This window comes from Carettochelys insculpta, chromosome 8 (genome assembly GCF_033958435.1).
Source record: "Carettochelys insculpta isolate YL-2023 chromosome 8, ASM3395843v1, whole genome shotgun sequence".
Lineage (NCBI taxonomy): Eukaryota > Metazoa > Chordata > Testudines > Carettochelyidae > Carettochelys > Carettochelys insculpta.
In genome coordinates this window covers 45627028-45640665 of record NC_134144.1, presented here as the reverse complement: position 1 = coordinate 45640665, position 13638 = coordinate 45627028, and the positions used below count along the sequence as shown (strand labels likewise).

The 13638-nt window shown below is 40.6% G+C and overlaps 1 protein-coding gene across 4 annotated transcripts in view; it reads left to right on the top strand.

The window, feature by feature from the left end:
• The window catches only part of GPD2 (glycerol-3-phosphate dehydrogenase 2), a 125538-nt gene that overhangs the window by 56315 nt on the left and 55585 nt on the right, over window positions 1-13638 (top strand). For all 4 annotated transcript variants that reach the window (XM_075001729.1, XM_075001725.1, XM_075001727.1 and 1 more), the window contains 3 exons: window positions 1056-1180; window positions 2227-2324; window positions 5896-6059. In XM_075001729.1, the coding sequence (XP_074857830.1) occupies window positions 1056-1180; window positions 2227-2324; window positions 5896-6059 (387 nt within the window). The remainder of the gene's footprint in view (window positions 1-1055; window positions 1181-2226; window positions 2325-5895; window positions 6060-13638) is intronic.

Sequence of the window (13638 nt, the reverse complement as noted above, 5' to 3'; positions counted from 1 at the left end):
GTCCCTTCCAGTCCTACTCTTCTATGATCCTAAGTACTTTAGGAAAGAAGTCAGTTGCACATGTACAACATGAGACCTGACTGCCTAGAAAGGAGTACTGTGGAAAGGATTGTAGGGGTTGTGGTGGACTACAAGCAAAATACAAGTCAAAAGCATCACACTTGTGCAAAAAAAGCAAACATCATTCTGGGATGTATTAGATTATTTTAAGGAAGACATAAGAAGCAATTCTTCTTGTTTACTCTGTGGCTGATTTAGGCCTCCGCTAGAGTATTGCATTCAGTTGTTGGTGCCACATTTCAGGAAGGATCTGGACAAACTGTAGAAAGTCCAGAGAAGACCAATTAAAATGATCAAAGGTCTAAAAAACATGACCTATAAGGCGAGATGGAAAAAACTAGGCTTGTTTAGCCTGGGTAAGAGAAGATTGGAGAGGTTGGGGAGTGTGATAATTTTCATGTACATACAAAGTTATGATAAAGAGAAGGAAGATAAATGGGTGGGACAAGAAGCAATGGATTTACACTAGAGCAAGGCAGGTTTAGGTTGCACTTGAGGAAAATCTTTACCGTCTGGGTAGATAAGCACTGGGATGAATTGCCTAGAGAGTCTGTGGAATCTCTGTTGGAGATTTTTATTTTTTTGAAGTGCGAGTTAGACAAATCTGTCTGGGGACAATACTTACTTCTGCAGGGAACTAGACTAGATTCTCTCTTGAGGTCCCTTCCAGACTTGATTATGAGTCATTCATAGGAGATCTTCTGTCCCTCATAAAATTCCCTAGCATCTTAACCTCTATATACTGTAATGTCTTTGACTGTGATATGTCCAGATTTTAATGTGCCTCTGTTTGAGTTCTGTTTTTAACTTTTCCCCCAGGAGGAGACTAAAATCTTTTCATTACAATATAGACAGTGCACTGCACTTGGAATACAAATTTATCCATGTTCAGAGTAATTTTTCATGTGGTTGTCTCTATCCTAGAGAAGTATCTTTAACGAATTACATACAAATTGTGTAATTTAAGAAGTTAATTTGGTTTTCTGGTTACACAGGACTAAAAACAGCTCTTGTAGAACGAGATGATTTCTCATCAGGGACCAGCAGCAGGAGTACTAAATTGATCCATGGCGGAGTGAGATATCTTCAGAAGGCCATCATGAAGTTGGATTTCGAGCAGGTAATTGTTTATGCTGGCTGTTAAGCAGAAATTACCAATAGACTTTTTTTTTCCTCTTCCCAATTAAATCTGTGTTTCTCATTTTATGGTTTTAAGGTGTTTTTTTTTTTTTAAATACCAGAGGCGCTCTGCATACAGAATAGTTTGCTCAGTGAATTCTACGAGAATATTTTGGGGAAACTGCTGGTGCCATTTCTTGCTAGAATATGATAGTTACAAACAATCTGACAATAGTGTCAAATTAACTGTGTTATATGGTGGGGAAAATAGGATTTTTTTGTTTTTTGTTTTAAAGAAATTCAGGGAAAGAGAAAATAGTAAATGAGTGGTACCTATTCATTGACAGATTTCCTACTATTAATGATCACATGTGTAATATGATGGCAGATGGGACAATCCTCTACATTTTGGGAAACCCCAAGCTTGCCTTCCTCCAGTGAAATGTGCAATTAAAGCATACTGAAACAGCTTTAAAAATGATAGAATACTGTACAGAGAAATTGTTTCTTGTGTGCCACTTGTATTTACTGATAGGGTATTTTTGCTTTAAAAATCAGGTCAGAAGTGTTTTCTGAGATGCCTTCAAAGATAGGAAAAATTTCTCATCTTAGTGAAAGCAGTCCTTAAAGACTAACAGTGTTGTTTATTAGGTGATGAGCTTTTGTGGGAAAGACCCGCTTCTTCAGATGTTAAGTCTCACGAGCTTCTAGTAAAATGGAGCACTTTTTTTTTTTTTTAAGTCCCTTAATGTTGATAATTAGACTGAGCTGATGTAGTGCTAAAATGCCCAGTGGAATTTGCTCTGTACTCAAAGTTAAAGATTTTGTGTTTCTGATCTGAAAAGTTCCCAGTGTAATGCTTCAGAGTGTCATTGTGCTATTGAAAGAGGAGTAAAGAGTATGTTAACTGTAACCTAGCACAGAGAAGGTATTTTGTATATTGTATGGACTATTAGGCAGAACTGTTCTAATATTCAATATTTGTGATCCATTAACAAAAGAGTTAGTTTCTGAACAGCCTGTGGTTTTTATTTTTATATTTTTTAGTACAGGATGGTAAAAGAAGCACTTCATGAGCGTGCCAACTTGCTTGAAATTGCTCCTCATTTATCTGGTCCTTTGCCTATAATGCTTCCTGTTTACAGGTAAATTCCATGGTACTACTTTTGAGAATGCAGCTATTTCACTGAACCAGTTTTCAGAATGCTCTTTTTCTTAGCTGTTTTTAATTTGTCACAAGCTTTATCTTTTCATAGGCAAGAATTTGTTGCTGTTTGATAGAAATGCAAAGTTCATGTACAGCACTTGTGTACTAACACCCTTTCAGTTAGCTGCCCAATACCATTCCTCAGATTCAGACTTCTCTCAATACAGTTTTACCTTGAAAAACTTCTTCATGGTAACTTGGAAATGAATCAGTTTGTCTGGGAATGAAGAAAGAGAGAAGTGCTTTATTTTGTCCCCTCCCAGATAGGGGTAGGGAGAAGTGGAGGAAGAGTTATTTCCACCTGCTGCTTTCTGTTCTTCCCTTTTTACTCCCTCCCCCCCACCAATCTCTAAGTCTTTCTCAGTAGACTAACACTCACTCCTACCTCCAGGGCCCACTCTGAGTTACTGTGAATTTCATTCCGAGCAAAGGAGAGTGTTCTTGTTGCAGAGGTTGAACTGCCTTCCTTTGGGATCAGTGTATGGGGAATAAGGTCAGGACCTAAACTCAAGGACCTTTGGACAACCACAAGCCAATTTTTTTTTTCACTTGTTCATGCTCAAAACTACTTTCCCCACTTTCTTTTGGGGAGGGACCCAAAATCTCATTTGGGCTAGTCCTCCTAAAATAGCTAAGATTTCAGTCCTGTGAAAACATATGCATTGTGAACAGATCCATTGAAGCCAGCAGGGCTAGTAGCCACAGTAAAACATGTATGTGAGCATTTGTCTCCACAACAAACTTTTGTGTGATAACTGCATCAATTAATGGTGTGGGAAGTCCACTCCTCAATCCCCATAGTTGCACTGATCTGACCACCGGTGTAGACAGTGCAGCTGTTGGGAGGGCTTCTCTCTGCAACATAGCTACTACCTCTTGAGAAGGCAGAATACCAACTGTTGGCATAGATGATGTTTTCATTTAGTGGTGGAGTGGTGAACCTGCCCCGTTACAGCACTGTCAGCATACACAAGCCCTTAGTCTGTGCAAGAGGAGGAAGCACTGGTGATGTGGACATGCAGACATTGCTGGGGAGAAGTGGTGGTAGAAAGGGTTGAAGACTGAAAAAAGAGAAATACTGAAGATAAAAGTAGAGATGGGATGAAAGGTCTAATATGCAGAAACAAAACACTGAATGAAAAAACGTTTACAGTATATAGGATAAAACATTACCGAAGAATTGTCTAGGGGACTCTCTCTTCTACCCTTCCCTCTGGAAAACATACACTGGTGCTAACAGGAGTTTCACTGAGTAGTAAGGAAAATAATTCCAGGTCCTTAAGTTGTACTATTAAGTGACTGAAGCATCTGTTTTGTGATTTAATTGTTCCTAACCACATTCCTTTCTAGTGTGGAGCACATTCTTTACACATCATTAAAAAAAAATTAGCTCTGAAGCTTTGATTAAAACAGGGACAGTTTCAAATTATAGGCAAATTATTGTTGATGTAAAATGCTGGCATCTAGCTCCTATGGTAATAGGCATATGAGGACGGTATTAGTTAAGACACACTTCTGCTCAACTGCCAGAGTTTTTCCTCCCTCCTCAAGATTTCTACCTGGCTCTGAAGGCAGAGTGAAGAGCAATGGCTGCTGGCTGGGGACCCAGATCTGAGGGCAGCATGTCAGTGCCACCCTTACTTCTGCTGCTGGTGGCAGCCCTGTGTTCAGAGTTGGGTGCCTGCCAGCAGCTGCCACTCTCCAGCCCGCTAGCACTCAAACTGTGCAGTAAGTTTCCTCCCCACAACTAAAGAGTCCCACACCTCTGTAGAATATATTCCGTGCCCCCCCTTCTGCCCCATTTGAGAACCTCTGTACTACAGGGTCATAGAAATGTACGTCTAGAAGGATCCTCAAGAAGTAGAGTCCAGCCTTCCCTCATGCTTCAGCCAGGACCAGGAAAACCTAGGCCATCCAGGTATTCGTCCAATCTGTGCAATTCCACAGTCTCTCTTGGAAACCTGTACCACTGCTTAACTCTCCTTATCAGAATGTTTTTTCTACTATTTAGCCTTGCTACGGATAAGCCTATTACTACGTCTACTTTCAGTGAACATCGTGAACAATTGTTCTCAATCTTCTTTTTATAACAGTCCTTAACATAGTGGAAGACTGTTTTTTAGGTTCTTCCTTGATCATCTTTTCAAGAGGAAACTTGTCGAGTTATTTCACAACCTGACCTTTGAGGAAGGATTTTCTAAATCTTCAGACTGTATTCAATATTTCCACCTATTTCCTAAAATGTGGTACCCAGAACTGTACGCTGATGCTTTGCCAGAGCTGAATAGAGCAGGACAGCCTTCTAGTTAATATGCCTCAGAATGACATTAGCATTTTTTTTTGCAAATGCATTGTGTTGATTCATATTCAATTTTGTGATCCAGTGTCACCTTGAAATTCTTTTCTTCAGCACTACCACCTAGCCAATTATTCCCCAGTTTGTTTTTCTTATTTTCTTTTCTAAGTGAAGTACTTTCTGCTTCTCAAAGTTAAGTTTCATCTTGTTAATTTCAGACCAGTTCTCCTGTTTGTTAGTCCATTTGAATTCAAACCCTGCCTTACAAAGTGCTTGCAACCCATTCCAGGTTGGTGCCGTTTGCACGTTTTATAGACATACTGTCATCCGTATAGTCACAGAAAGGTAGGCATGTTAGTCTGTATCTTCACAAAATGAGAACTGCCAAGTAGCACTTTAAAGTTTAACAAAAAAATGTATTGGGGCATGAGCTTTCATGGGGCAGACCCACTTCTTCAGATCTGGAAATAGATCGTCTCCTCTCCCTAGGCCTAATCATTAGTGGAAACATTGAATAGCAGTAGACTCAGAACTGACTGCTTCAGGACTTTGCAAGATACCCTCTCTCAGGTGCACAGCAGACCATTGATGTTATTCTTTGGGTGCGGTCCTTCAAACAGTTGAGAACCCATCTTCTAGTAATTTCATCGACTGCATTTCCCTAGTTTGCTTATGAGACCCTCACACAGGACTCTGTTGAAGGCCAACATAACATTAAGGTATATTACAACTCTTGCATCGTCCTATCTGCTACGCAAAAAATCTTTTCGAAGAAGGAAATTTGATTTGGCATGATCTTGAAAAATCCATGCTTGGTAATTCTCGTAACCCTGTTAACCCTGCTTACAAACTGATTTGTTTAGTATGTTCTAGTATCTTTCCAGTTCTTGAAAGTTAGGTAGACTAGTCTATAATTCCCGTGGTGATCTGTGTTCCTGTTTACCCTTCTCCATTTTTCTGGGACTCACCTATACTCTGAGTTCTCAAAGATAAGTTCTGGGGCTCTGGGCAAGTAATTTTTGCCTCTGCCTGTTTTTCCTCGTAGGTAGAATTGGGGATAACATCTGTGATGGGCTGTGGATTAGTCATTGTATATTTGTAAAACTGAAGACAAAGGCCTATGTAAAGGACAAAATCGGGGTTCAGAATATAAATTTGTAATGATGATGAGGTATTTTTGTCTCATCAGTTGATAACTTTTGTTTTTTTGCAGATGGTGGCAGCTGCCATATTACTGGGTGGGAATAAAACTTTATGACCTTGTAGCTGGAAGCCAGTGTCTGAAAAGCAGCTATGTGCTCAGCAAGTCAAGAGCCTTGGAACTCTTTCCAATGCTACAGAAAGACAGGCTTGTAGGAGCTATTGTCTACTATGATGGTATGTTTGTTTTCTATGCTTATCTTTTAATCCATCTTTATGGTTGGTGTATTTAAAGTAAAACTAAAGCACATAACTAATTTGAGGTATTGACAGACATAATGTATCTTTAGAGTAAAGTATGTCTTGAGGGAATTCATCTTGTATGATTTCTGTGTCTAAATTTAGATGCATAACTGAACCAATTTAACTGGTTTACACATTTGATTTATTGGTTTAGTTTTTGGCCTTCCTGATGTACCCGTCAGTATGTGGGAGAGAAAATCTGTTTTGCTTTGTCAGCCAGTAGATTCCACAAAATATGCCAGAGCAGCTTCGTGCTCTGGTGATTGCCAGTATGAAACTCCTGTGATTTTTCTGCAGCCATACATAGCTGTGTGATACAAGAGAAGCACCTTTTGTGCTGGATCAGTGTAAAAGTCTACACAAGTATAGTATTTGAAGTTTGTGTTTCAACCCACGCATGTTAAGCCTCAAGCAAATGTTTGCTAATCAAATCAAAACCTAATAAAATTTGGCATATTGGATTCTGTATTTACTTGAAGTCAAGATCCTGACTTGTTCTGAAGTCAAGATCCTCTTTTTACATTTTTCCTTCAAAAAAGGGTAGGATCTCTGAACACACTCACTAAAATAGTCCATATCAACGAAACAGATATTACTGATTATCTTAAATTGCTCACAATATGGTATTTACCTTATAAAATAATTCACGCATGTCTTCATCATTTGATTTCCCTTTTCGGGTTCTCATGTTTGGGTTCAGTTTGATTCATTAATCACGTCTTACTTGCACCACCCTCTGTTTAAATTGTTTAGTCTGTAGCAAGAACTTAGGTTGTAAATATCTTCAACAAGTGCTTGTGCTTTTGGGCCTGGATGGTTTTGAGTGGAAGTCTCTACTTTCAACGGGTAATAGATCTAGAGGGGAAAAATAACTTGGCACAAACGTCAACTGCTCTGCATGATACAGTTTTGAGTGTTAAGGTATATATTACTGGTAAGTGTATGTACTTGTTAATCACAGAACTCTAGGGCTGGAATGGACACTGAAGTCCTCATATCCAGCTTTTCCCCCCACCCCCACCTCCAATCTGCTCTGTGCTGAGGCTGGACCAATTCACCTAGACCATCCTTGAGAAGAGTTTAATCTATTAAAAATGTCTAGCGATGTCCAACTGCCAATGTCCAACTTCTTGGAAACTTATTTTAGTGCTGAACCAGCTTTATAGTTATACATTTTTTCCTAATGTGTAATCTGAATCTCTTTTCCTGCAGATAAAGTTCATTGACCTCTTGTCCTACCTTCAGTGAACATGGAGAACAATTGACCACTGTCTTTCTCATAACAGCCTTCAACATAGTTGAAGACTGTGTTTATGTTCCCCGTAGTTGTCTTTGTTTCAAGACTAAATATGCCCATATTTTTTTAAACCTTTCATCATAGGTCAGATATTCCAAATCTTTTATTATTTTTGTTGCTGTCCTCTGGACACTGTCCAGCTTGTTCACATCTTTTTTTGAAGTCTAATGCCCAGAATTGGACCCAATTCCAGCTGCAGCCTCACCAGTGCTGAATAGAATGGAACAGTTACTTCCTGTGCCTTACATACAACCCTCTTGTTAATTTTTCCTGAATGTTAGCTTTTTTCACTGCTGCAGCACACTGACCTGTATTCAGTTTATGTTTAGGGATTATTCCTCATTCCCCCAGGTATTTTCCTTAGTATTGCCATCTAGACAAGTAGTTTTCAACCAGTGTGCTGCACTACAGTGGTGTGTTGTGAGATCTGTCTAAGTGTGCCATGAAATTTCATTAGTTTCCCTTCACTGCAGCTTTTGGCTGGGAAGCCGACGGAGAGGGGAGGTGGGAAATTGATCACCACATACCATCTGGGGCTCGAGCAGCAAGGCTGCCTGAGTCCCAGCTGGCATGGTGTCCATCAGTGCCCCCCTGCGGTGGCTGTTTTCAGAGCCACTATGAGAAGAGTTGTTGACCCCACAGGACCTCGTTCGTGCTCGGAGGCAGTTGAAATGCTGCTTCCTGGTCCAAATGAGCTGGTGGGGAGCCTGTCCCCACTCCCTTTTGGGTCAAGGGGACAGAGCCTGCTGGAGTTCAGAAGCAGTTTAAATGCAGCATCTTGCTCCAGTGGGCTGGTGTGGAGGGAGTCTGCTCTTAGGAACCACCTCTCCCACCTGCAAGTAGCCTCTGAAATTTTCAGTGGTTACTCATTTATGCAACATCCCTAACATGGCATTGAGCAGATTTCTGCTCTGAGACCGGGTATTCTGTGGTGGGTTTGAAACTTCAGTGCATTTGATCCTTGTTTAGCTTGTTGTATGTGCTACTATGTTGTAAACCTCTCTCATAAGACCATAACCATAATAAATGTAAGTAAGTGTGATGTGTATGAGCTGAAAAAAGTGGGCGTGCCATGGAATTCTAATTGAAATGTGCCAAGTTATTTCAAAGGTTGGGACCTGCTGACAGTTATTCCATATTTTGTATTTTGCATTTGATTTTTAGCTTCCTTAGTGAAGTACTTGAAATTTTTCTTAATTGAATTTCATGTTGTTGAATTTAGACTAATTCTGCCATTTGGCAAGGTTGTTTTGAATTGTAATCTTGCCTCCTCTCTCTCAGCTTAGTGTCATCTTCCAATTCTATAAGCATACTCTCCTCTCCATCATCTAAAGCATGAATGTAGTAGTCACCAAACTGTGGGAACATTCACGGTCTGTTGTGTAGTGGGAGTCAGGGAGGGGATTGCCCGCCTATGTGCAGTTTTGCCCCAACTCCGTTTGTGCAGTAAGGGTGTAGAAGTGTGGACAGAGGATGTTACTGGTGAGTGGGGAGAGCACAACCAGAAAAGTTTGGGCATCACTGCATTACTGAAAATATTGAATATTACTGGATGCAGAACTGAAGCCATTCAGGACCCACTTGATTTATGCCCTCTCAAAGTGACAGCTAACAGTTGGTAACTACTCTCTCAGTACAGTCTTTCAAGCAGTTGAGCACCCATTTTATAGTAATTTCATCTAGAGTTATGTGCTTATGCCACTGTCTTATGAAACTGCCTCGATCATTTGACTTCCCTTTTGTGGTCTAATTTGACCTTACTAATATCACGCTATTGTAATCTGGGAATCCATAGAGGGTCTGAGATCCAGGACTATCCCCACTCTTAGACAATACCCTTCTGTGGTGGAGACACTGTGCTCCAGTTTCATTCTTCCTATTTTGTCTGAATTAATCTTCAGCTTTTGAATTTTTAAGAAAGAAGACTCAAACCTCCTCCCTTGATTTAAAGGATGATGGCGCATAGGAATCCAGCATGTAGATCATAGTGCAACTACCCATAGCGCCTCTGTCCCAAACCTTCCTAGAAATCAGTAACTTCTTTTGGAATTAAATACCTAATTATCGAGATTCCAGAATGTTAGCTTCATGTTAATTGTGAGAGTCTTTGAGTTCTGCTGAAGCTACTAAATTTTAGCCCATCCTAATCTTGCTTGAATATGTCTTTGAGGCATTCTGAGCTGCGTCCATGTCCAGAATGATATCTAATTACCTGTACATTAAGTTTAATGTAACTCAAACCATATTCAAATTTAAAATAATCATGCCCAGCAAAAATGGCATCAAAGACTTGTGAGCCATACATAATAGTCAGGAATTTCACAGCTCGAACTGTACTTCAACATCTAAACACAGCAGGGGACCTCTTAACTATTCTCTAGGTGCACCCCGTCGTGCCAACGTGCTAAAGGACAGTTTTTTTAATCTGAATTTCCTTGCTTTTCATCAGATCCTTAATGTTCTTTCATTGCCGATTTTTGTTGGGTGATTATATAAATTGAGACCATTCTTTTTACTGTTAGAGGTAAAAGTGCTTTAGGTAAATATTTTCTTAACCTTCATGGACCACCTGGAAGTCTCATGACACTAAGTCCTATGCAAAGCAGTCTTGAGAAACTGCACATCCCATGTGTGAATGGAGGGATCATATATAAGAAATATCTGAAATGCTTATTTGTCAATTCTGGTGGATCTGTAACTGATTTTTCTGCTTGAAGATAGTTTCTTCCTTTCTTTCATCCAGCCACCTGAAAGTTAGTCACTTAACATTAGACTATAAAGAGCTTTCCTGTGTTTTTTAAGAATTAAACAAGTCAAAACTCATCAACAGGGAAATTTAGAGAGGCAAAATAGGGATGTATTGCCCAACTCTATTGATATACAGTGGATATAGGGAACAGTTAGGAGGCATATTGCCGAAAAATAACAAAGATATAGATTGTTCCTCTTGAATGGGACCTGTGTGTGTGTGTGTGTAATCTTCATAATCATGAATAACATGAAATTATAGAAAGAAGAGAAATTGAATTTTTGTTCTTTCATTATCTGATTTTAAGATTTAGTAGACGCAGGGCTTCTTCTGTAAAGTACAGTTGACAGCTGTATTGCCTAGGGACATCTCCATCAATTTGATAGTATTAAGGCAATGCTAGTGGTGGTCATATGACAAGTGCTAAGAGAAATACGTAATTGGAGTGAAGGATTGCAGTTATAATTCACAGTAAGTCTTACTGTGAAGTTACAAATCAGTCGTGGTACAGTGCCCTTATATGCTGATTAGGAAGTATTTGTCATATAGGTGTGTGGCTTGCAGCGATGTCCTCCAGAGCGGAAGCTGATTGTCGCTTGCAGGCATGCCTGCGTGCTGGGAGCCATGCTCCTCTGTGTTCTGGGGTCAGGCCACCTGTCGTTCTTGTGGCTGGTCCACTTCCAGCTGTGGCAGGGGGCTGCCCCCTCCCATGCCCTGAGGTATGTGATGTGCAGGGTACTTACTGGAGGGTCCCTTAGAGTTGTTGGGGATGCCCTGGACATACCCTGGCTGGAGGGACCTGAGTCAAGGGCAATCACCCCATGTCTGGCTCTGGCTCAGTCTGGGTCCCAGGCTGCTTCTCCTTCTCCAGTGTCTCCAGCAGTGAGGGGCAGGGGGGCCCCTTGGTGTGTCAAGGGTGGTTGTTGGGGGTGGGAGCAAAGGAGGGGTCCTTGCCCATCAGGAGGTTCTGCAGTTCATGGAAGTAGGGGCAGGATGTGGATCCTGCCCCTGACCTCCTGGCAGTGTTCTGAACCTGGGTATACCCCGTCTCATCTCCTTGACCTTCTCTCAGACTTGCTCTGTCGTCCAGGCTGGGTGGCCTGGTGCTGCCAAGGCAATGGCTAGCTGGCTTTTGACTGGGGCATTCCTCCTCTTGGCCAAGGAGTCTGAGGAGCCCAGAGGCTGTGGAGGTTCTGCAACTTGGACCTAGTCCAGGATGGGGCTTGGCATTTTATGCTACAGGGTGGATCCTGGGACCCCTCTGGGTGCTCCCTTGGGGGCCCAGAGTGATATTGTGCTCCCTGCTGGTCTGCCTTGGGAGCCAGCCTTCTAGTTAGGCATGGCTGTGAGGGTGTTTTTAACAGCAGCCTGTAGCGCTGTTGCTGCTACACTGTGAACTTCCTGCCACAGGGTTCCTGGGGCTCCCCGTGCCTTTGAGATTGGCTGGAGGCAGGGACTATAGAGCTGTGATTGGTGTGGACAGGGCATCTCCTGGGACATCTGGCCAGCACTGTGGAGGACATATCTGTCTACAGAAGGTCCCTCCAGAGTGTCCACACTTGAATTCTGTTGACAGAATCTGTCAGAAAAGGAGTTCTGGCAGGGGAGGGTGGTGGGTGAGAGCAGAAGGCTGTTGACAAAAGTGCTGCATTCTGTCGATTTACTGTCGACAGAACGAATTTTTAGTGTGGACGCTCTGCAAGTTTTGTTAACTCTAGTGTAGACATAGCTTTCTAGTAAAGATCTCCCCCCTATAGTAGGAGCATTAACCCAAGATCCTCAAAAGAATATTTTTAATATACCCATTGTGTAGATTAGGGGGGCACAAAGTGGGAGGCATGAACATTCGTAAGGCGGATAGGGACAGCGCGATCGGCTGCTGGGACTAAGGCTCGTTGATAGCGTTAAAAATGTTGAAATAAGTTACTGTTTTCATGTATGTGTATTCATGTTTATATTCGGATTAATTCAAGTTTTTACAATCTACATACCTATTTTCCTATGTGTGCTGGGAGGGATTTTTTCACATGAACATTACCAAAATTTCTATTGGTTTAGGTTATGTTAGATTGGGGGACCCCTGGTAGTTGCAGGGATGAAAAGTGGGGCCCACCATAAAAAGTTTGCTCACCCCGGTGTAGATTACTTTCTCACATGATAAAGCCATTTACACAGTTATTTATTTTTTGGGTTGGTATTTGGCTGTTATCAAAAGGGGACCAGCAGTGCTATTTCTGTTGTTTTCCTAATTACGGCTCCACCCGGCAGCATATCAAACAATCACAAATATATCATTCTCTGTAGAGTTTTATGAAATGTTGTTGCTCCAGCCCTACTAATTGCATTTTAAAATTGTTTATACAGGCAAAAAATGGATGGTACATTATAAACGTTCGAGGTACCAGCAACAGCAAATCACAGACTTTACCAGGGGCTATTCTTGCTCTGTCTCAGCATCAGGAACTATAGCATATGTTGGATGTTAGCCTGGGTGTACACAATGTGTCCTATTTATTCAAGGTTTCCTTTGAAGCCACAACTTACAAGTTTGTTTCTTAGGGGTACATGTCAGACTTCATTTAGCATTTGTTGGTATTTGGCTACTCCTGAATACCAAAAAGGCAACATTTTGGGGGAAGAATGTGGCTGCTATCTGAGCAGTGATCTGTCAGTTTCATTTATGTAGCTCCAGGAAAATTAGAAAAGAGGCACTATGGAGAAGCTAGTGCTGAAAGCTCATCATGGAGGGACTTATTTTAAAGCATTTTTAATGAAAGAATTAATCTGTATTTGAATTATCTGAAATATACCGCATTGTGGGCTAGAAAAATGTAAAACCATTAAAACAGATATCCAAAATTCAGGAAATACAATTTTATAAATGTACAGAAAATGCTGGTTAATTCTAAGTGGCAGTGTTCTCTTTTTTAAGATACATTATTTCATATCTCTGGGTGCTATAGAGTTTTTTAGGATATCTGCATATTCTCCTCTCACAGATGAACTTTTAAGTATTTAAGGAAGTACTTCTAGGCTCATTTGGAAGTCATGAATTTAAAATGGAATAGTGTTAATTACCATTTTTTATTGGATTGTATTTTTATATATTTTGAAGAGAGTAGAACTGTAGAATTCTTTGCCTCTCATATAGTGTTTTCTTGATTTTCTTTTTTTTGCCCCATAAAAAATACATCTGATTGTCCAATGAAATTTCTATTTTTGCTTTGCAAAATTACCTATTCAGTCAGATCCTAGTAAAGGCTCTTCATTCCACAGCTTTACGTGTTCCAGGATTTTGGTGCATATTTTTTCCAGAGTACATTAATCAAAATTCTAAGTTTTTGGAACTATAATGTTGCTTAAGGAAGAGTAGAAAAGAAAAGTTTTGGTTGAGGCCTGAGCATTCCTTGTTTACTGTAAATCCCATGAGAAATTCTTTCTACTTTTAAAAAAAATCAATGCAAAAG